The following is a 19,179-nucleotide window of genomic DNA, read 5'->3' as shown; positions in this document are numbered from 1 at the left end:
CCTATTACCCCATATAACCCCTCGCAATAACTCCTCCTATTACCCCATATAACCTCTCCCTATAACTCCTATTACCCCATATAACCGCTCCCTATAACTCCTCCCATTACCCCATATAACCCCTCCTTATAACTCCTCCTATTACCCCATATAACCGCTCCCTATAACTCCTCCTATTACCCCATATAACTCCTCCCTATAACCCCTCCTATTACCCCATATAACCCCTCCCAATAACTCCTCCTATTACCCCATATAACCCCTCCCAATAACTCCTCCTATTACCCCATATAACCTCTCCCTATAACTCCTATTACCCCATATAACCCCTCCCAATAACTCCTCCTATTACCCCATATAACCCCTCCCTATAACCCCTCCTATTACCCCATTTAACCCCTCGCAATAACTCCTCCTATTACCCCATATAACCGCTCCCTATAACTCCTCCTATTACCCCATATAACCGCTCCCTATAACTCCTCCTATTACCCCATATAACCGCTCCCTATAACTCCTCCTATTACCCCATATAACCCCTCCCTATAACCCCTCCTATTACCCCATATAACCGCTCCCTATAACTCCTCCTATTACCCCATATAACCCCTCCCTATAACTCCTCCTATTACCCCATATAACCCCTCCCTATAACTCATCCTATTACCCCATATACCCCTCCCTATAACTCCTCCTATTACCCCATATAACCGCTCCCTATAACTCCTCCTATTACCCCATATAACCCCTCCCTATAACTCATCCTATTACCCCATATACCCCTCCTTATAACTCCTCCTATTACCCCATATAACCCCTCCCAATCACTACTCCTATTACCCCATATAACCCCTCCCAATAACTCCTCCTATTACCCCATATAGCCGCTCCCTATAACTCCTATTACCCCATATAACCGCTCCCAATAACTCCTCCTATTGTCCCATAACATGGTTCTTTAGGGGCACGGTATGGGGTATTTGTGGGTACTCACATCCCTTGTAGATGTCCGTGGGGATCTGTACGGCCGTATACGAATAATTCACCTTCGTCCTAAAGTTTAGATCGTCCGTGAAATCCAACTTGAGGGAGAGTGAGGGTTCTGTCTGCTCCTCCTCACCCTCTGGGTCATCCTGTGGGCAAACACTGACCGTGACACAGGGGGACACAGAGGCATGGGGGAAGAGCAGAGAGGAGCGAGGGCAGAGAGCGGGTGGGGGCAGAGAGCGAGAGAGAGTGGGGGCAGAGAGAGAGGGTGGGGGCAGAGAGCGAGAGAGGGTGGGGGCAGAGAGAGAGGGTGGGGGCAGAGAGCGAGAGAGGGTGGGGGCAGAGAGAGGGAGAGGGTGGGGGCAGAGAGCGAGAGAGGGTGGGGGCAGAGAGAGGGAGAGGGTGGGGGCAGGGAGCAAGAGATGGTGGGGGCAGAGAGCGAGAGAGAGTGGGGGCAGCGAGAGAGGGTGGGGGCAGAGAGCGAGAGAGGGTGGGGGCAGAGAGCGAGAGGGTGGGGGCAGAGAGCGAGAGAGGGTGGGGGCAGAGAGAGGGAGAGGGTGGGGGCAGAGAGAGGGAGAGGGTGGGGGCAGGGAGCAAGAGAGGGTGGGGGCAGAGAGCAAGAGAGAGTGGGGGCAGAGAGAGAGAGGGTGGGGCAGAGAGAGAGAGGGTGGGGGCAGAGAGCGAGAGAGGGTGGGGGCAGAGAGAGGGAGAGGGTGGGGGCAGAGAGCAAGAGAGAGTGGGGGCAGAGAGAGCGGGTGGGGGCAGAGAGCGAGAGAGAGTGGGGGGCAGAGAGAGAGGGTGGGGGCAGAGAGCGAGAGAGGGTGGGGGCAGAGAGAGAGGGTGGGGGCAGAGAGCGAGAGAGGGTGGGGGCAGAGAGAGGGAGAGGGTGGGGGCAGAGAGCGAGAGAGGGTGGGGGCAGAGAGAGGGAGAGGGTGGGGGCAGGGAGCAAGAGATGGTGGGGGCAGAGAGCGAGAGAGAGTGGGGGGCAGCGAGAGAGGGTGGGGGCAGAGAGCGAGAGAGGGTGGGGGCAGAGAGCGAGAGAGGGTGGGGGCAGAGAGCGAGAGAGGGTGGGGGGCAGAGAGAGGGAGAGGGTGGGGGCAGAGAGAGGGAGAGGGTGGGGGCAGGGAGCAAGAGAGGGTGGGGGCAGAGAGCAAGAGAGAGTGGGGGCAGAGAGAGAGAGGGTGGGGGGCAGAGAGCGAGAGAGGGTGGGGGCAGAGAGAGGGAGAGGGTGGGGGCAGAGAGCAAGAGAGAGTGGGGGCAGAGAGAGCGGGTGGGGGCAGAGAGCGAGAGAGAGTGGGGGCAGAGAGAGAGGGTGGGGGCAGAGAGCGAGAGAGGGTGGGGGCAGAGAGAGAGGGTGGGGGCAGAGAGCGAGAGAGGGTGGGGGCAGAGAGAGGGAGAGGGTGGGGGCAGAGAGCGAGAGAGGGTGGGGGCAGAGAGAGGGAGAGGGTGGGGGCAGGGAGCAAGAGATGGTGGGGGCAGAGAGCGAGAGAGAGTGGGGGCAGCGAGAGAGGGTGGGGGGCAGAGAGCGAGAGAGGGTGGGGGCAGAGAGCGAGAGAGGGTGGGGGCAGAGAGCGAGAGAGGGTGGGGGCAGAGAGAGGGAGAGAGGGTGGGGGCAGAGAGCAAGAGAGGGTGGGGGCAGAGAGCAAGAGAGAGTGGGGGCAGAGAGAGAGAGGGTGGGGCAGAGAGAGAGAGGGTGGGGGCAGAGAGCGAGAGAGGGTGGGGGCAGAGAGAGGGAGAGGGTGGGGGCAGAGAGCAAGAGAGAGTGGGGGCAGAGAGAGAGAGGGTAGGGGCAGAGAGAGAGAGGGTAGGGCAAGAAGGGCAAAGAAGAGAGAGAGAGGATGGGGGCAGAGATAGAGGGTGGGGGCAGAGAGCGAGAGAGGGTGGGGGCAGAGAGAGGGAGAGGGTGGGGGCAGAGAGAGGGGAGAGGGTGGGGCAGAGAGCAAGAGAGAGTGGGGGCAGAGAGAGAGAGGATGGGGGCAGAGAGAGAGAGGGTTGGGGCAGAGAGAGGGAGGGTAGGGGCAGAGCGAGGGAGGGTAGGGGCAGAGAGAGGGAGGGTAGGGGCAGAGAGAGGGAGGGTAGGGGCAGAGAGCGAGAGAGGGTGGGGGCAGAGAGGGAAAGGGTGGGGGCAGAGAGAGAGAGGGTGGGGGCAGAGAGAGAGAGGGTGGGGGCAGAGAGAGGGTGGGGGCAGGGAGCAAGAGAAGGTGGAGGCAGAGAGAGCGAGAGAGTGGGGGCAGAGAGAGAGGGTGGGGGCAGAGAGCGAGAGAGGGTGGGGGCAGAGAGCGAGAGAGGGTGGGGGCAGAGAGCGAGAGAGGGTGGGGGCAGAGAGAGAGAGAGAGTAGGGGCAGAGAGCGAGAGAGAGTGGGGGCAGAGAGAGAGGGTGGGGGCAGAGAGCGAGAGAGAGTGGGGGCAGAGAGAGAGGGTGGGGGGCAGAGAGCGAGAGAGGGTGGGGGCAGAGAGCGAGAGAGGGTGGGGGAAGAGAGGGGGAGAGGGTGGGGGCAGGGAGCAAGAGAGGGTGGGGGCAGAGAGCGAGAGAGAGTGGGGGCAGAGAGCGAGAGAGGGTGGGGGCAGAGAGCGAGAGAGGATGGGGGCAGAGAGCGAGAGAGGGGTGGGGGCAGAGAGCGAGAGAGGGTGGGGGCAGAGAGAGGGAGAGGGTGGGGGCAGAGAGAGGGAGAGGGTGGGGGCAGAGAGCAAGAGAGAGTGGGGGCAGAGAGAGAGGATGGGGGCAGAGAGAGAGAGGGTGAGGGCAGAGAGAGGGAGGGTAGGGGCAGAGAGAGAGAGGGAGGGTAGGGGCAGAGAGAGGGAGGGTAGGGGCAGAGAGAGAGAGGGAGGGTAGGGGCAGAGAGAGGGAGGATAGGGGCAGAGAGAGGGAGGGTAGGGGCAGAGAGAGGGAGGGTAGGGGAAGAGAGAGGGAGGGTAGGGGCAGAGAGCGAGAGAGGGTGGGGGCAGAAAGCGAGAGAGGGTGGGGGCAGAGAGCGAGAGAGGGTGGGGGCAGAGAGGGAAAGGGTGGGGGCAGAGAGAGGGTGAAGGCAGAGAGAGGGTGGGGGCAGAGAGAGGGTGGGGGTGGGGGCAGAGAGAGGGTGGGGGCACGGAGCGTGTGGGGGTGGGGGCAGAGAGCGGGTGGGGGCAGAGAGCGAGAGAGGGTGGGGGCAGAGAGCGAGAGAGGGTGGGGGCAGAGAGCAAGAGAGAGTGGGGGCAGAGAGAGAGGGAGGGTAGGGGCAGAGAGAGAGAGGGTAGGGGCAGAGAGAGAGAGGGTAGGGGCAGAGAGAGAGAGAGGATGGGGGCAGAGATAGAGGGTGGGGGCAGAGAGCGAGAGAGGGTGGGGGCAGAGAGAGGGAGAGGGTGGGGGCAGAGAGAGGGAGAGGGTGGGGCAGAGAGCGAGAGAGGGTGGGGGCAGAGAGCGAGAGAGGGTGGGGGCAGAGAGGGAAAGGGTGGGGGCAGAGAGAGAGAGGGTGGGGGCAGAGAGAGAGAGGGTGGGGGCAGAGAGAGGGTGAAGGCAGAGAGAGGGTGAAGGCAGAGAGAGGGTGGGGGCAGAGAGAGGTAGAGGGTTGGGGCAGAGAGCGAGAGACGGTGGGGGCAGAGAGTGAGATAGGGTGGGGGCAGAGAGCAAGAGAGAGAGTGGGGGCAGAGAGAGAGGGCGTGGGGGCAGAGAGAGAGAGGGAGGGTAGGGGCAGAGAGAGAGAGGGTGGGGGCAGAGAGCGAGAGAGGGTGGGGGCAGAGAGCAAGAGAGAGTGGGGGCAGACAGAGAGAGTGGGGGCAGAGAGAGAGGGTGGGGGCAGAGAGAGGGAGAGGGTGGGGGCAGAGAGAGAGAGGGTGGGGGCAGAGAGAGGGAGAGGGTGGGGGCAGAGAGCAAGAGAGAGTGGGGGCAGAGAGAGAGGGCGTGGGGGCAGAGAGAGAGAGGGAGGGTAGGGGCAGAGAGAGAGAGGGTGGGGGCAGAGAGCGAGAGAGGGTGGGGGCAGAGAGCGAGAGAGAGTGGGGGCAGAGAGAGAGAGGGTGGGGGCAGAGAGAGAGATGGTGGGGGCAGAGAGAGAGAGGGAGGGTAGGGGCAGAGAGAGATGGTGGGGGCAGAAAGAGAGAGGGAGGGTAGCGGCAGAGAGAGATGGTGGGGGCAGAGAGAGAGAAAGAGGGTAGGGGCAGAGAGAGGCAGGGTAGAAGCAGAGAGAGGGAGGGTAGGGGCAGAGAGAGAGAGGGAGGGTAGGGGCAGAGAGACAGAGGGATGGTAGGGGCAGAGAGAGGGAGGGTAGGGGCAGAGAGAGAGGGTGGGGGCAGAGAGCGAGAGAGGGTGTGGGCAGAGAGCGAGGAGAGGGTGGGGGCAGAGAGAGGGTGGGGGCAGGAGAGGGTGGGGGCAGGGAGCAAGAGAAGGTGGAGGCAGAGAGCGAGAGAGTGGGGGCAGAGAGAGAGGGTGGGGGCAGAGAGCGAGAGAGGGTGGGGGCAGAGAGCGAGAGAGGGTGGGGGCAGAGAGCGAGAGACGGTGGGGGCAGAAGAGAGAGGGTGGGGCAGAGAGAGAGAGGGTGGGGGCAGAGAGCGAGAGAGGGTGGGGGCAGAGAGAGGGAGAGGGTGGGGCAGAGAGCAAGAGAGAGTGGGGGCAGAGAGAGAGGGAGGGTAGGGGCAGAGAGAGAGAGGGTAGGGCAGAGAGAGAGAGGGTAGGGGCAGAGAGAGAGAGAGGATGGGGGCAGAGATAGAGGGTGGGGGCAGAGAGCGAGAGAGGGTGGGGGCAGAGAGAGGGAGAGGGTGGGGGCAGAGAGAGGGAGAGGGTGGGGGCAGAGAGCGAGAGAGGGTGGGGGCAGAGAGCGAGAGAGGGTGGGGGCAGAGAGGGAAAGGGTGGGGGCAGAGAGAGAGAGGGTGGGGGCAGAGAGAGGGTGAAGGCAGAGAGAGGGTGAAGGCAGAGAGAGGGTGGGGGCAGAGAGAGGTAGAGGGTTGGGGCAGAGAGCGAGAGACGGTGGGGGCAGAGAGTGAGATAGGGTGGGGGCAGAGAGCAAGAGAGAGTGGGGGCAGAGAGAGAGGGCGTGGGGGCAGAGAGAGAGAGGGAGGGTAGGGGCAGAGAGAGAGAGGGTGGGGGCAGAGAGCGAGAGAGGGTGGGGGCAGAGAGCAAGAGAGAGTGGGGGCAGACAGAGAGAGTGGGGGCAGAGAGAGAGGGTGGGGGCAGAGAGAGGGAGAGGGTGGGGGCAGAGAGAGAGAGGGTGGGGGCAGAGAGAGGGAGAGGGTGGGGGCAGAGAGCAAGAGAGAGTGGGGGCAGAGAGAGAGGGCGTGGGGGCAGAGAGAGAGAGGGAGGGTAGGGGCAGAGAGAGAGAGGGTGGGGGCAGAGAGCGAGAGAGGGTGGGGGCAGAGAGCGAGAGAGAGTGGGGGCAGAGAGAGAGAGGGTGGGGGCAGAGAGAGAGATGGTGGGGGCAGAGAGAGAGAGGGAGGGTAGGGGCAGAGAGAGATGGTGGGGGCAGAAAGAGAGAGGGAGGGTAGCGGCAGAGAGAGATGGTGGGGGCAGAGAGAGAGAAAGAGGGTAGGGGCAGAGAGAGGCAGGGTAGAAGCAGAGAGAGGGAGGGTAGGGGCAGAGAGAGAGAGGGAGGGTAGGGGCAGAGAGACAGAGGGATGGTAGGGGCAGAGAGAGGGAGGGTAGGGGCAGAGAGAGAGGGTGGGGGCAGAGAGCGAGAGAGGGTGTGGGCAGAGAGCGAGAGAGGGTGGGGGCAGAGAGAGGGTGGGGGCAGGGAGAGGGTGGGGGCAGGGAGCAAGAGAAGGTGGAGGCAGAGAGCGAGAGAGTGGGGGCAGAGAGAGAGGGTGGGGGCAGAGAGCGAGAGAGGGTGGGGGCAGAGAGCGAGAGAGGGTGGGGGCAGAGAGCGAGAGAGGGTGGGGGCAGAGAGAGAGAGAGAGTAGGGGCAGAGAGCGAGAGAGAGTGGGGGCAGAGAGAGAGGGTGGGGGCAGAGAGCGAGAGAGAGTGGGGGCAGAGAGAGAGGGTGGGGGCAGAGAGGGTGGGGGCAGAGAGCGAGAGAGGGTGGGGGAAGAGAGGGGGAGAGGGTGGGGGCAGGGAGCAAGAGAGGGTGGGGGCAGAGAGCGAGAGAGAGTGGGGCAGAGAGCGAGAGAGGGTGGGGGCAGAGAGCGAGAGAGGATGGGGGCAGAGAGCGAGAGAGGGTGGGGGCAGAGAGCGAGAGAGGGTGGGGGCAGAGAGAGGGAGAGGGTGGGGGCAGAGAGAGGGAGAGGGTGGGGGCAGAGAGAGGGAGAGGGTGGGGGCAGAGAGCAAGAGAGAGTGGGGGCAGAGAGAGAGAGGATGGGGGCAGAGAGAGAGAGGGTGAGGGCAGAGAGAGGGAGGGTAGGGGCAGAGAGAGAGAGGGAGGGTAGGGGCAGAGAGAGGGAGGGTAGGGGCAGAGAGAGAGAGGGAGGGTAGGGGCAGAGAGAGGGAGGATAGGGGCAGAGAGAGGGAGGGTAGGGGCAGAGAGAGGGAGGGTAGGGGAAGAGAGAGGGAGGGTAGGGGCAGAGAGCGAGAGAGGGTGGGGGCAGAAAGCGAGAGAGGGTGGGGGCAGAGAGCGAGAGAGGGTGGGGGCAGAGAGGGAAAGGGTGGGGGCAGAGAGAGAGGGTGGGGGCAGAGAGAGGGTGAAGGCAGAGAGAGGGTGAAGGCAGAGAGAGGGTGGGGGCAGAGAGAGGGTGGGGGTGGGGGCAGAGAGAGGGTGGGGGCACGGAGCGTGTGGGGGTGGGGGCAGAGAGCGGGTGGGGGCAGAGAGCGAGAGAGGGTGGGGGCAGAGAGCGAGAGAGGGTGGGGGCAGAGAGCAAGAGAGAGTGGGGGCAGAGAGAGAGAGGGTGGGGCAGAGAGAGAGAGGGTGGGGGCAGAGAGCGAGAGAGGGTGGGGGCAGAGAGAGGGAGAGGGTGGGGGCAGAGAGCAAGAGAGAGTGGGGGCAGAGAGAGAGGGAGGGTAGGGGCAGAGAGAGAGAGGGTAGGGGCAGAGAGAGAGAGGGTAGGGGCAGAGAGAGAGAGAGGATGGGGGCAGAGATAGAGGGTGGGGGCAGAGAGCGAGAGAGGGTGGGGGCAGAGAGAGGGAGAGGGTGGGGGCAGAGAGAGGGAGAGGGTGGGGGCAGAGAGCGAGAGAGGGTGGGGGCAGAGAGCGAGAGAGGGTGGGGGCAGAGAGGGAAAGGGTGGGGGCAGAGAGAGAGAGGGTGGGGGCAGAGAGAGAGAGGGTGGGGGCAGAGAGAGGGTGAAGGCAGAGAGAGGGTGGGGGCAGAGAGAGGTAGAGGGTTGGGGCAGAGAGCGAGAGACGGTGGGGGCAGAGAGTGAGATAGGGTGGGGGCAGAGAGCAAGAGAGAGTGGGGGCAGAGAGAGAGAGGGAGGGTAGGGGCAGAGAGAGAGAGGGTGGGGGCAGAGAGCGAGAGAGGGTGGGGGCAGAGAGCAAGAGAGAGTGGGGGCAGACAGAGAGAGTGGGGGCAGAGAGAGAGGGTGGGGGCAGAGAGAGGGAGAGGGTGGGGGCAGAGAGAGAGAGGGTGGGGGCAGAGAGAGGGAGAGGGTGGGGGCAGAGAGCAAGAGAGAGTGGGGGCAGAGAGAGAGGGCGTGGGGGCAGAGAGAGAGAGGGAGGGTAGGGGCAGAGAGAGAGAGGGTGGGGCAGAGAGCGAGAGAGGGTGGGGGCAGAGAGCGAGAGAGAGTGGGGGCAGAGAGAGAGAGGGTGGGGGCAGAGAGAGAGATGGTGGGGGCAGAGAGAGAGAGGGAGGGTAGGGGCAGAGAGAGATGGTGGGGGCAGAAAGAGAGAGGGAGGGTAGCGGCAGAGAGAGATGGTGGGGGCAGAGAGAGAGAAAGAGGGTAGGGGCAGAGAGAGGCAGGGTAGAAGCAGAGAGAGGGAGGGTAGGGGCAGAGAGAGAGAGGGAGGGTAGGGGCAGAGAGACAGAGGGATGGTAGGGGCAGAGAGAGGGAGGGTAGGGGCAGAGAGAGAGGGTGGGGGCAGAGAGCGAGAGAGGGTGTGGGCAGAGAGCGAGAGAGGGTGGGGGCAGAGAGAGGGTGGGGGCAGGGAGCAAGAGAAGGTGGAGGCAGAGAGCGAGAGAGTGGGGGCAGAGAGAGAGGGTGGGGGCAGAGAGCGAGAGAGGGTGGGGGCAGAGAGCGAGAGAGGGTGGGGGCAGAGAGCGAGAGAGGGTGGGGGCAGAGAGAGAGAGAGAGTAGGGGCAGAGAGCGAGAGAGAGTGGGGGCAGAGAGAGAGGGTGGGGGCAGAGAGCGAGAGAGAGTGGGGGCAGAGAGAGAGGGTGGGGGCAGAGAGCGAGAGAGGGTGGGGGCAGAGAGCGAGAGAGGGTGGGGGAAGAGAGGGGGAGAGGGTGGGGGCAGGGAGCAAGAGAGGGTGGGGCAGAGAGCGAGAGAGAGTGGGGGCAGAGAGCGAGAGAGGGTGGGGGCAGAGAGCGAGAGAGGATGGGGGCAGAGAGCGAGAGAGGGTGGGGGCAGAGAGCGAGAGAGGGTGGGGGCAGAGAGAGGGAGAGGGTGGGGGCAGAGAGAGGGAGAGGGTGGGGGCAGAGAGCAAGAGAGAGTGGGGGCAGAGAGAGAGAGGATGGGGGCAGAGAGAGAGAGGGTGAGGGCAGAGAGAGGGAGGGTAGGGGCAGAGAGAGAGAGGGAGGGTAGGGGCAGAGAGAGGGAGGATAGGGGCAGAGAGAGGGAGGGTAGGGGCAGAGAGAGGGAGGGTAGTGGAAGAGAGAGGGAGGGTAGGGGCAGAGAGCGAGAGAGGGTGGGGGCAGAAAGCGAGAGAGGGTGGGGGCAGAGAGCGAGAGAGGGTGGGGGCAGAGAGGGAAAGGGTGGGGGCAGAGAGAGAGGGTGGGGGCAGAGAGAGGGAGAGGGTGGGGGCAGAGAGAGAGAGGGTGGGGGCAGAGAGAGGGAGAGGGTGGGGGCAGAGAGCAAGAGAGAGTGGGGGCAGAGAGAGAGGGCGTGGGGGCAGAGAGAGAGAGGGAGGGTAGGGGCAGAGAGAGAGAGGGTGGGGGCAGAGAGCGAGAGAGGGTGGGGGCAGAGAGCGAGAGAGAGTGGGGGCAGAGAGAGAGAGGGAGGGTAGGGGCAGAGAGAGATGGTGGGGGCAGAAAGAGAGAGGGAGGGTAGCGGCAGAGAGAGATGGTGGGGGCAGAGAGAGAGAAAGAGGGTAGGGGCAGAGAGAGGCAGGGTAGAAGCAGAGAGAGGGAGGGTAGGGGCAGAGAGAGAGAGGGAGGGTAGGGGCAGAGAGACAGAGGGATGGTAGGGGCAGAGAGAGGGAGGGTAGGGGCAGAGAGAGAGGGTGGGGGCAGAGAGCGAGAGAGGGTGTGGGCAGAGAGCGAGAGAGGGTGGGGGCAGAGAGCGAGAGAGGGTGGGGGCAGAGAGCGAGAGAGGGTGGGGGCAGAGAGAGAGAGAGAGTAGGGGCAGAGAGCGAGAGAGAGTGGGGGCAGAGAGAGAGGGTGGGGGCAGAGAGCGAGAGAGAGTGGGGGCAGAGAGAGAGGGTGGGGGCAGAGAGCGAGAGAGGGTGGGGGCAGAGAGCGAGAGAGGGTGGGGGAAGAGAGGGGGAGAGGGTGGGGGCAGGGAGCAAGAGAGGGTGGGGGCAGAGAGCGAGAGAGAGTGGGGGCAGAGAGCGAGAGAGGGTGGGGGCAGAGAGCGAGAGAGGATGGGGGCAGAGAGCGAGAGAGGGTGGGGGCAGAGAGCGAGAGAGGGTGGGGGCAGAGAGAGGGAGAGGGTGGGGGCAGAGAGAGGGAGAGGGTGGGGGCAGAGAGCAAGAGAGAGTGGGGGCAGAGAGAGAGAGGATGGGGGCAGAGAGAGAGAGGGTGAGGGCAGAGAGAGGGAGGGTAGGGGCAGAGAGAGAGAGGGAGGGTAGGGGCAGAGAGAGGGAGGGTAGGGGAAGAGAGAGGGAGGGTAGGGGCAGAGAGCGAGAGAGGGTGGGGGCAGAAAGCGAGAGAGGGTGGGGGCAGAGAGCGAGAGAGGGTGGGGGCAGAGAGGGAAAGGGTGGGGGCAGAGAGAGAGGGTGGGGGCAGAGAGAGGGTGAAGGCAGAGAGAGGGTGAAGGCAGAGAGAGGGTGGGGGCAGAGAGAGGGTGGGGGTGGGGGCAGAGAGAGGGTGGGGGCACGGAGCGTGTGGGGGTGGGGTCAGAGAGCGGGTGGGGGCAGAGAGCGAGAGAGGGTAGGGGCAGAGAGCGAGAGACGGTGGGGGCAGAGAGAGAGAGGGTGGGGCAGAGAGAGAGAGGGTGGGGGCAGAGAGCGAGAGAGGGTGGGGGCAGAGAGAGGGAGAGGGTGGAGGCAGAGAGCAAGAGAGAGTGGGGGCAGAGAGAGAGGGAGGGTAGGGGCAGAGAGAGAGAGGGTAGGGGCAGAGAGAGAGAGGGTAGGGGCAGAGAGAGAGAGAGGATGGGGGCAGAGATAGAGGGTGGGGGCAGAGAGCGAGAGAGGGTGGGGGCAGAGAGAGGGAGAGGGTGGGGGCAGAGAGAGGGAGAGGGTGGGGGCAGAGAGCAAGAGAGAGTGGGGGCAGAGAGAGAGAGGATGGGGGCAGAGAGAGAGAGGGTGAGGGCAGAGAGAGGGAGGGTAGGGCCAGAGAGAGGGAGGGTAGGAGCAGAGAGAGGGAGGGTTGGGGCAGAGAGAGGGAGGGTAGGGGCAGAGCGAGGGAGGGTAGGGGCAGAGAGAGGGAGGGTAGGGGCAGAGAGAGGGAGGGTAGGGGCAGAGAGCGAGAGAGGGTGGGGGCAGAGAGCGAGAGAGGGTGGGGGCAGAGAGCGAGAGAGGGTGGGGGCAGAGAGGGAAAGGGTGGGGGCAGAGAGAGAGAGAGGGTGGGGGCAGAGAGAGAGAGGGTGGGGGCAGAGAGAGGGTGAAGGCAGAGAGAGGGTGAAGGCAGAGAGAGGGTGGGGGCAGAGAGAGGTAGAGGGTTGGGGCAGAGAGCGAGAGACGGTGGGGGCAGAGAGTGAGATAGGGTGGGGGCAGAGAGCAAGAGAGAGTGGGGGCAGAGAGAGAGGGCGTGGGGGCAGAGAGAGAGAGGGAGGGTAGGGGCAGAGAGAGAGAGGGTGGGGGCAGAGAGCGAGAGAGGGTGGGGGCAGAGAGCAAGAGAGAGTGGGGGCAGACAGAGAGAGTGGGGGCAGAGAAAGAGGGTGGGGGCAGAGAGAGGGAGAGGGTGGGGGCAGAGAGAGAGAGGGTGGGGGCAGAGAGAGGGAGAGGGTGGGGGCAGAGAGCAAGAGAGAGTGGGGGCAGAGAGAGAGGGCGTGGGGGCAGAGAGAGAGAGGGAGGGTAGGGGCAGAGAGAGAGAGGGTGGGGGCCGAGAGCGAGAGTGGGTGGGGGCAGAGAGCGAGAGAGAGTGGGGGCAGAGAGAGATGGTGGGGGCAGAAAGAGAGAGGGAGGGTAGCGGCAGAGAGAGATGGTGGGGGCAGAGAGAGAGAAAGAGGGTAGGGGCAGAGAGAGGGAGGGTAGAAGCAGAGAGAGGGAGGGTAGGGGCAGAGAGAGAGAGGGAGGGTAGGGGCAGAGAGACAGAGGGATGGTAGGGGCAGAGAGAGGGAGGGTAGGGGCAGAGAGAGAGGGTGGGGGCAGAGAGCGAGAGAGGGTGTGGGCAGAGAGCGAGAGAGGGTGGGGGCAGAGAGAGGGTGGGGGCAGGGAGCAAGAGAAGGTGGAGGCAGAGAGCGAGAGAGGGTGGGGGCAGAGAGCGAGAGAGGGTGGGGGCAGAGAGCGAGAGAGGGTGGGGGCAGAGAGAGAGAGAGAGTAGGGGCAGAGAGCGAGAGAGAGTGGGGGCAGAGAGAGAGGGTGGGGGGCAGAGAGCGAGAGAGAGTGGGGGCAGAGAGAGAGGGTGGGGGCAGAGAGCGAGAGAGGGTGGGGGCAGAGAGCGAGAGAGGGTGGGGGAAGAGAGGGGGAGAGGGTGGGGGCAGGGAGCAAGAGAGGGTGGGGGCAGAGAGCGAGAGAGAGTGGGGGCAGAGAGCGAGAGAGGGTGGGGGCAGAGAGCGAGAGAGGATGGGGGCAGAGAGCGAGAGAGGGCGGGGGCAGAGAGCGAGAGAGGGTGGGGGCAGAGAGAGGGAGAGGGTGGGGGCAGAGAGAGGGAGAGGGTGGGGGCAGAGAGCAAGAGAGAGTGGGGGCAGAGAGAGAGAGGATGGGGGCAGAGAGAGAGAGGGTGAGGGCAGAGAGAGGGAGGGTAGGGGCAGAGAGAGAGAGGGAGGGTAGGGGCAGAGAGAGGGAGGATAGGGGCAGAGAGAGGGAGGGTAGGGGCAGAGAGAGGGAGGGTGGGGGCAGAGAGAGAGGGTAGGGGCAGAGAGAGGGTGAAGGCAGAGAGAGGGTGAAGGCAGAGAGAGGGTGGGGGCAGAGAGAGGGTGGGGGTGGGGGCAGAGAGAGGGTGGGGGCACGGAGCGTGTGGGGGTGGGGTCAGAGAGCGGGTGGGGGCAGAGAGCGAGAGAGGGTAGGGGCAGAGAGCGAGAGACGGTGGGGGCAGAGAGCAAGAGACGGTGGGGGCAGAGAGTGAGAGAGGGTGGGGGGCAGAGAGCGAGAGAGGGTGGGGGCAGAGAGCGAGAGAGGGTGGGGGCAGAGAGCGAGAGTGGGGGCAGAGAGAGAGAGAGAGTGGGGGCAGAGAGAGAGAGTGGGGGCAGAGAGAGAGGGTGGGGGCAGAGAGAGGGAGAGGGTGGTGGCAGAGAGCGAGAGAGGGTGGGGGCAGAGAGCAAGAGAGAGTGGGGGCAGAGAGAGAGAGTGGGGGCAGAGAGAGAGAGTGGGGGCAGAGAGAGAGAGTGGGGGCAGAGAGAGAGAGGGTGGGGGCAGAGAGAGGGAGAGGGTGGTGGCAGAGAGAGAGAGGGTGGGGGCAGAGAGAGAGAGGGAGGGTAGGGGCAGAGAGAGAGAGGGTGGGGGCAGAGAGCGAGAGAGGGTGGGGGCAGAGAGCGAGAGAGGGTGGGGGCAGAGAGCGAGAGAGGGTGGGGGCAGAGAGCAAGAGAGGGTGGGGGCAGAGAGCGAGAGAGAGTGGGTGCAGAGAGAGAGAGGGTGGCAGCAGAGAGAGAGGGTGGGGGCAGAGAGCAAGAGAGAGTGGGGGCAGAGACAGAGGGTGGGGGCAGAGAGAGAGGGAGGGTAGGGGCAGAGAGAGAGAGGGTAGGGGCAGAGATAGAGGGTAGGGGCAGAGAGCGAGAGAGGGTGGGGGCAGAGAGAGGGAGAGGGTGGGGGCAGAGAGCAAGAGAGAGTGGGGGCAGAGAGCAAGAGAGAGTGGGGGCAGAGAGAGAGGGAGGGTAGGGGCAGGGAGAGAGAGGGTAGGGGCAGAGAGAGAGAGGGTAGGGGCAGAGAGAGAGAGAGAGGATGGGGGCAGAGATAGAGGGTGGGGGCAGAGAGCGAGAGAGGGTGGGGGCAGAGAGAGGGAGAGGGTGAGGGCAGAGAGAGGGAGGGTAGGGGCAGAGAGAGAGAGGGAGGGTAGGAGCAGAGAGAGGGAGGGTAGGGGAAGAGAGAGGGAGGGTAGGGGCAGAGAGAGAGAGGGAGGGTAGGGGCAGAGAGAGGGAGGATAGGGGCAGAGAGAGGGAGGGTAGGGGCAGAGAGAGGGAGGGTAGGGGCAGAGAGCGAGAGGGTGAGGGCAGAGAGAGGGAGGGTAGGGGCAGAGAGAGAGAGGGAGGGTAGGAGCAGAGAGAGGGAGGGTAGGGGAAGAGAGAGAGGGAGGGTAGGGGCAGAGAGAGAGAGGGAGGGTAGGGGCAGAGAGAGAGAGGGTAGGGGCAGAGAGCGAGAGAGGGTGGGGGCAGAGAGAGGGAGAGGGTGGGGGCAGAGAGCAAGAGAGAGTGGGGGCAGAGAGCAAGAGAGAGTGGGGGCAGAGAGAGAGGGAGGGTAGGGGCAGGGAGAGAGAGGGTAGGGGCAGAGAGAGAGAGGGTAGGGGCAGAGAGAGAGAGAGAGGATGGGGGCAGAGATAGAGGGTGGGGGCAGAGAGCGAGAGAGGGTGGGGGCAGAGAGAGGGAGAGGGTGAGGGCAGAGAGAGGGAGGGTAGGGGCAGAGAGAGAGAGGGAGGGTAGGAGCAGAGAGAGGGAGGGTAGGGGAAGAGAGAGGGAGGGTAGGGGCAGAGAGAAAGAGGGAGGGTAGGGGCAGAGAGAGGGAGGATAGGGGCAGAGAGGGAGGGTAGGGGCAGAGAGAGGGAGGGTAGGGCAGAGAACGAGAGGGTGAGGGCAGAGAGAGGGAGGGTAGGGGCAGAGAGAGAGAGAGGGAGGGTAGGAGCAGAGAGAGGGAGGGTAGGGGAAGAGAGAGAGGGAGGGTAGGGGCAGAGAGAGAGAGGGAGGGTAGGGCAGAGAGAGGGAGGATAGGGGCAGAGAGAGGGAGGGTAGGGGCAGAGAGAGGGAGGGTAGGGGCAGAGAGCGAGAGGGTGGGGGCAGAGAGCGAGAGAGGGTGGGGGCAGAGAGCGAGAGAGGGTGGGGGAAGAGAGGGAAAGGGTGGGGGCAGAGAGAGAGAGGGTGGGGGCAGAGAGAGAGAGGGTGGGGGCAGAGAGAGGGTGAAGGCAGAGAGAGGGTGAAGGCAGAGAGAGGATGGGGGCAGAGAGAGGGTGGGGTGGGGGCAGAGAGAGGGTGGGGGCACGGAGCGGGTGGGGGTGGGGTCAGAGAGCGGGTGAGGGTAGGGGCAAGAGAGCGAGAGACGGTGGGGGCAGAGAGCGAGAGACGGTGGGGGCAGAGAGAGAGAGAGGGTGGGGGCAGAGAGCGAGAGAGGGTGGGGGCGGAGAGCGAGAGAGAGTGGGGGCAGAGAGAGGGAGTGGGGGGCAGAGAGAGAGGGTGGGGGCAGAGAGCGAGAGAGGGTGGGGGCAGAGAGTAAGAGAGAGTGGGGGCAGAGAGAGAGAGTGGGGGCAGAGAGTGAGGGTGGGGGCAGAGAGAGGGAGAGGGTGGGGGCAGAGAGAGAGAGGGTGGGGGCAGAGAGAGAGAGGGAGGGTAGGGGCAGAGAGAGAGAGGGTGGGGGCAGAGAGCGAGAGAGGGTGGGGGCAGAGAGCGAGAGAGGGTGGGGCAGAGAGCGAGAGAGGGTGGGGGCAGAGAGCGAGAGAGGGTGGGGGCAGAGAGAGAGGGTAGAAGCAGAGAGAGAGGGTAGGAGCAGAGAGAGAGGGTGCGGGCAGAGAGAGGGAGGGTAGGGGCAGAGAGAGGGAGGGTAGGGGCAGAGAGAGGGAGGGTAGGGGCAGAGAGAGGGAGGGTAGGGGCAGAGAGAGGGAGAGTAGGGGCAGAGAGAGGGAGGGTAGGGGCAGAGAGAGGGAGGGTAGGGGCAGAGAGAGGGAGGGTAGGGGCAGAGAGAGGGGGGGTAGGGGCAGAGAGAGGGAGGGTAGGGGGCAGAGAGAGAGAGTGGGGGCAGAGAGAGAGAGAGAGTGGGGGGCAGAGAGAGAGAGAGAGAGAGAGTGGGGGCATAGAGAGAGAGAGAGAGTGGGAGCAGAGAGAGGGAGGGTAGGGCAGAGAAAGGGAGGGTAGGGGGCAGAGAGAGGGAGGGTAGGGGGCAGAGAGAGGGAGGGTAGGGGGCAGAGAGAGGGAGGGTAGGGGGCAGAGAGAGTGTGGGGCAGAGATAGAGAGGTTAAAGGCACAGAAAGGGAGGAAAGCAGGAGAGTGCGCTACACGAGCAACAGGAGAGAGAGCTAGAGTAGGAGGGGAGGGTGCTAGAGCAAAAGAAGAGAGAGCTACAGCAGGAGGAGTGTGCTACAGCAGGAGGAGAGAGTGCTACAGCAGGAGGAGAGAGTGCTACAGCAGGAGAGGACAGATCTGAAAACATTACTCACATATTCTGTGTCTGCTTTGGAGTCATAATATTCAATGTCTTCTTCCTACAAAAAAGAAAGAGAATGAGGGAGAGAGGCAGAGCGAGGGAGAGAGGCAGAGCGAGGGAGAGAGGCAGAGCGAGGAGAGAGGCAGAGCGAGGGAGGGAGACAGAGCAAGGGAGGGAGACAGAGCAAGGGAGGGAGACAGAGCGAGGGAGGTAGGCAGAGCGAGGGAGGGAGACAGAGCGAGGCAGAGCGAGGGAGAGAGGCAGAGCGAGGGAGAGGCAGAGCGAGGGAGGGAGACAGAGCGAGGGAGGGAGACAGAGTGTGGGGGTGGGGTCAGAGAGCGGGTGGGAGACAGAGCGAGGGAGGGAGACAGAGCGAGGGAGGGAGGGAGACAGAGCGAGGGAGGGAGACAGAGCGAGGGAGGGAGACAGAGCGAGGGAGAGACAGAGCGAGAGAGGGAGAGACAGAGCGAGGGAGGGAGAGACAGAGCGAGGGAGACAGAGTGAGGGAGGGAGACAGAGCGAGGGAGAGAGGCAGAGCGAGGGAGGGAGGCAGAGCGAGGGAGGGAGGCAGAGCGAGGCAGAGCGAGGGAGAGAGGCAGAGCGAGGGAGAGGCAGAGCGAGGGAGGGAGACAGAGCGAGGGAGGGAGACAGAGCGAGGGAGGGAGACAGAGCGAGGGAGGGAGACAGAGCGAGGGAGGGAGAGAGGCAGAGCGAGGGAGAGAGGCAGAGCGAGGGAGAGAGGCAGAGCGAGGGAGAGAGGCAGAGCGAGGGAGAGAGGCAGAGCGAGGGAGGGAGACAGAGCAAGGGAGGGAGACAGAGCGAGGGAGGGAGGCAGAGCGAGGGAGGGAGACAGAGCGAGGGAGAGAGGCAGAGCGAGGGAGAGAGGCAGAGCGAGGGAGAGGCAGAGCGAGGGAGGGAGACAGAGCGAGGGAGGGAGACAGAGCGAGGGAGGGAGACAGAGCAAGGGAGGGAGACAGAGCGAGGGAGGGAGACAGAGCGAGGGAGGTAGACAGAGCGAGGGAGGGAGAGACAGAGCGAGGGAGGGAGAGACAGAGCGAGGGAGGGAGAGACAGAGCGAGGGAGGGAGAGACAGAGCGAGGGAGGGAGAGACAGAGTGAGGGAGACAGAGCGAGGGAGGGAGACAGAGCGAGAGCGAGGCAGAGAGGCAGAGCGAGGGAGGGAGAGCGAGGGAGAGCGAGGGAGGGAGAGCGAGGGAGAGACGCAGAGCGAGGGAGAGACACAGAGCGAGGGAGAGACGCAGAGCGAGGGAGAGAAACAGAGAGAGAGAGAGGCAGAGCGAGGGAGAGGCAGAGCGAGGGAGAGGCAGAGTGACGGACACAGAGTGAGGGAGAGGCAGAGTGAGGGAGAGGCAGAGTGAGGGAGAGGCAGAGTGAGGGAGAGGCAGAGTGAGGGAGAGGCAGAGTGAGGGAGACGCAGAGTGAGGGAGACGCAGAGTGAGGGAGAGAGGCAGAGCGAGGGAGGGAGACAGAGCGAGGGAGGGAGACAGAGCGAGGGAGGGAGACAGAGCGAGGGAGGGAGGCAGAGCGAGGAGGGAGAGACAGAGGGAGGGAGAGACAGAGCGAGGGAGGGAGAGACAGAGTGAGGGAGACAGAGCGAGGGAGGGAGACAGAGCGAGAGAGAGAGCGAGGCAGAGAGGCAGAGCGAGGGAGAGAGGCAGAGCGAGGGAGGGAGAAAGAGCGAGGGAGGGAGACAGAGCGAGGGAGGGAGAGCGAGGGAGGGAGAGCGAGGGAGAGACGCAGAGCGAGGGAGAGACGCAGAGCGAGGGAGAGACGCAGAGCGAGGGAGAGACGCAGAGCGAGGGAGAGAAACAGTGCGAGAGAGAGGCAGAGCGAGGGAGAGGCAGAGTGACGGACACAGAGTGAGGGAGAGGCAGAGTGAGGGAGAGGCAGAGTGAGGGAGAGGCAGAGTGAGGGAGAGGCAGAGTGAGGGAGAGGCAGAGTGAGGGAGAGGCAGAGTGAGGGAGAGGCAGAGTGAGGGAGACGCAGAGTGAGGGAGACGCAGAGTGAGGTAGAGAGGCAGAGCGAGGGAGGGAGACAGAGCGAGGGAGGGAGACAGAGCGAGGGAGGGAGACAGAGCGAGGGAGGGAGACAGAGCGAGGGAGGGAGACAGAGCGAGGGAGGGAGGCAGAGCGAGGGAGGGAGGCAGAGCGAGGGAGGGGAGACAGAGCAAGGCAGAGCGAGGGCGGGAGACAGAGCGAGGGAGACAGAGCGAGGGAGAGAGGCAGAGCGAGGGAGAGGCGGAGTGAGACAGAGCGAGGGAGGGAGACAGAGCGAGGGAGGCAGAGCGAGGGAGGGAGACAGAGCGAGGCAGAGCGAGGGCGGGAGACAGAGCGAGGGAGACAGAGCGAGGGAGACAGAGCGAGGGAGACAGAGCGAGGGAGACAGAGCGAGGGAGACAGACAGACAGAGCGAGACAGACAGAGCGAGGGAGGGAGACAGAGCGAGGGAGGGAGAGACAGAGCGAGGGAGGGAGAGACAGAGCGAGGGAGGGAGAGACAGAGGGAGGGAGAGACAGAGGGAGGGAGGGAGGGAGACAGAGCGAGGGAGGGAGACAGAGCGAGGGAGAGAGACGGAGCGAGGGAGGGA

General features: G+C 64.5%; 1 protein-coding gene across 1 annotated transcript in view; it reads right to left on the bottom strand.

Moving 5' to 3' along the window:
- The window catches only part of CACNA2D2 (calcium voltage-gated channel auxiliary subunit alpha2delta 2), a 211,669-nt gene that overhangs the window by 115,090 nt on the left and 77,400 nt on the right, over positions 1-19,179 (bottom strand). The window contains exons 6-7 of the mRNA XM_075573647.1: positions 16,587-16,631; positions 995-1,133 (exon numbers count right to left, since the gene is read on the bottom strand). Coding sequence (XP_075429762.1) covers positions 995-1,133; positions 16,587-16,631 — 184 coding nt within the window. The remainder of the gene's footprint in view (positions 1-994; positions 1,134-16,586; positions 16,632-19,179) is intronic.

This window comes from Ascaphus truei, chromosome 17, assembly GCF_040206685.1.
Source record: "Ascaphus truei isolate aAscTru1 chromosome 17, aAscTru1.hap1, whole genome shotgun sequence".
Classification (NCBI taxonomy): Eukaryota; Metazoa; Chordata; class Amphibia; order Anura; family Ascaphidae; genus Ascaphus; species Ascaphus truei.
The sequence above is the reverse complement of the archived record's forward strand: the minus strand, read 5'-3'. Positions and strand labels throughout refer to the sequence as shown.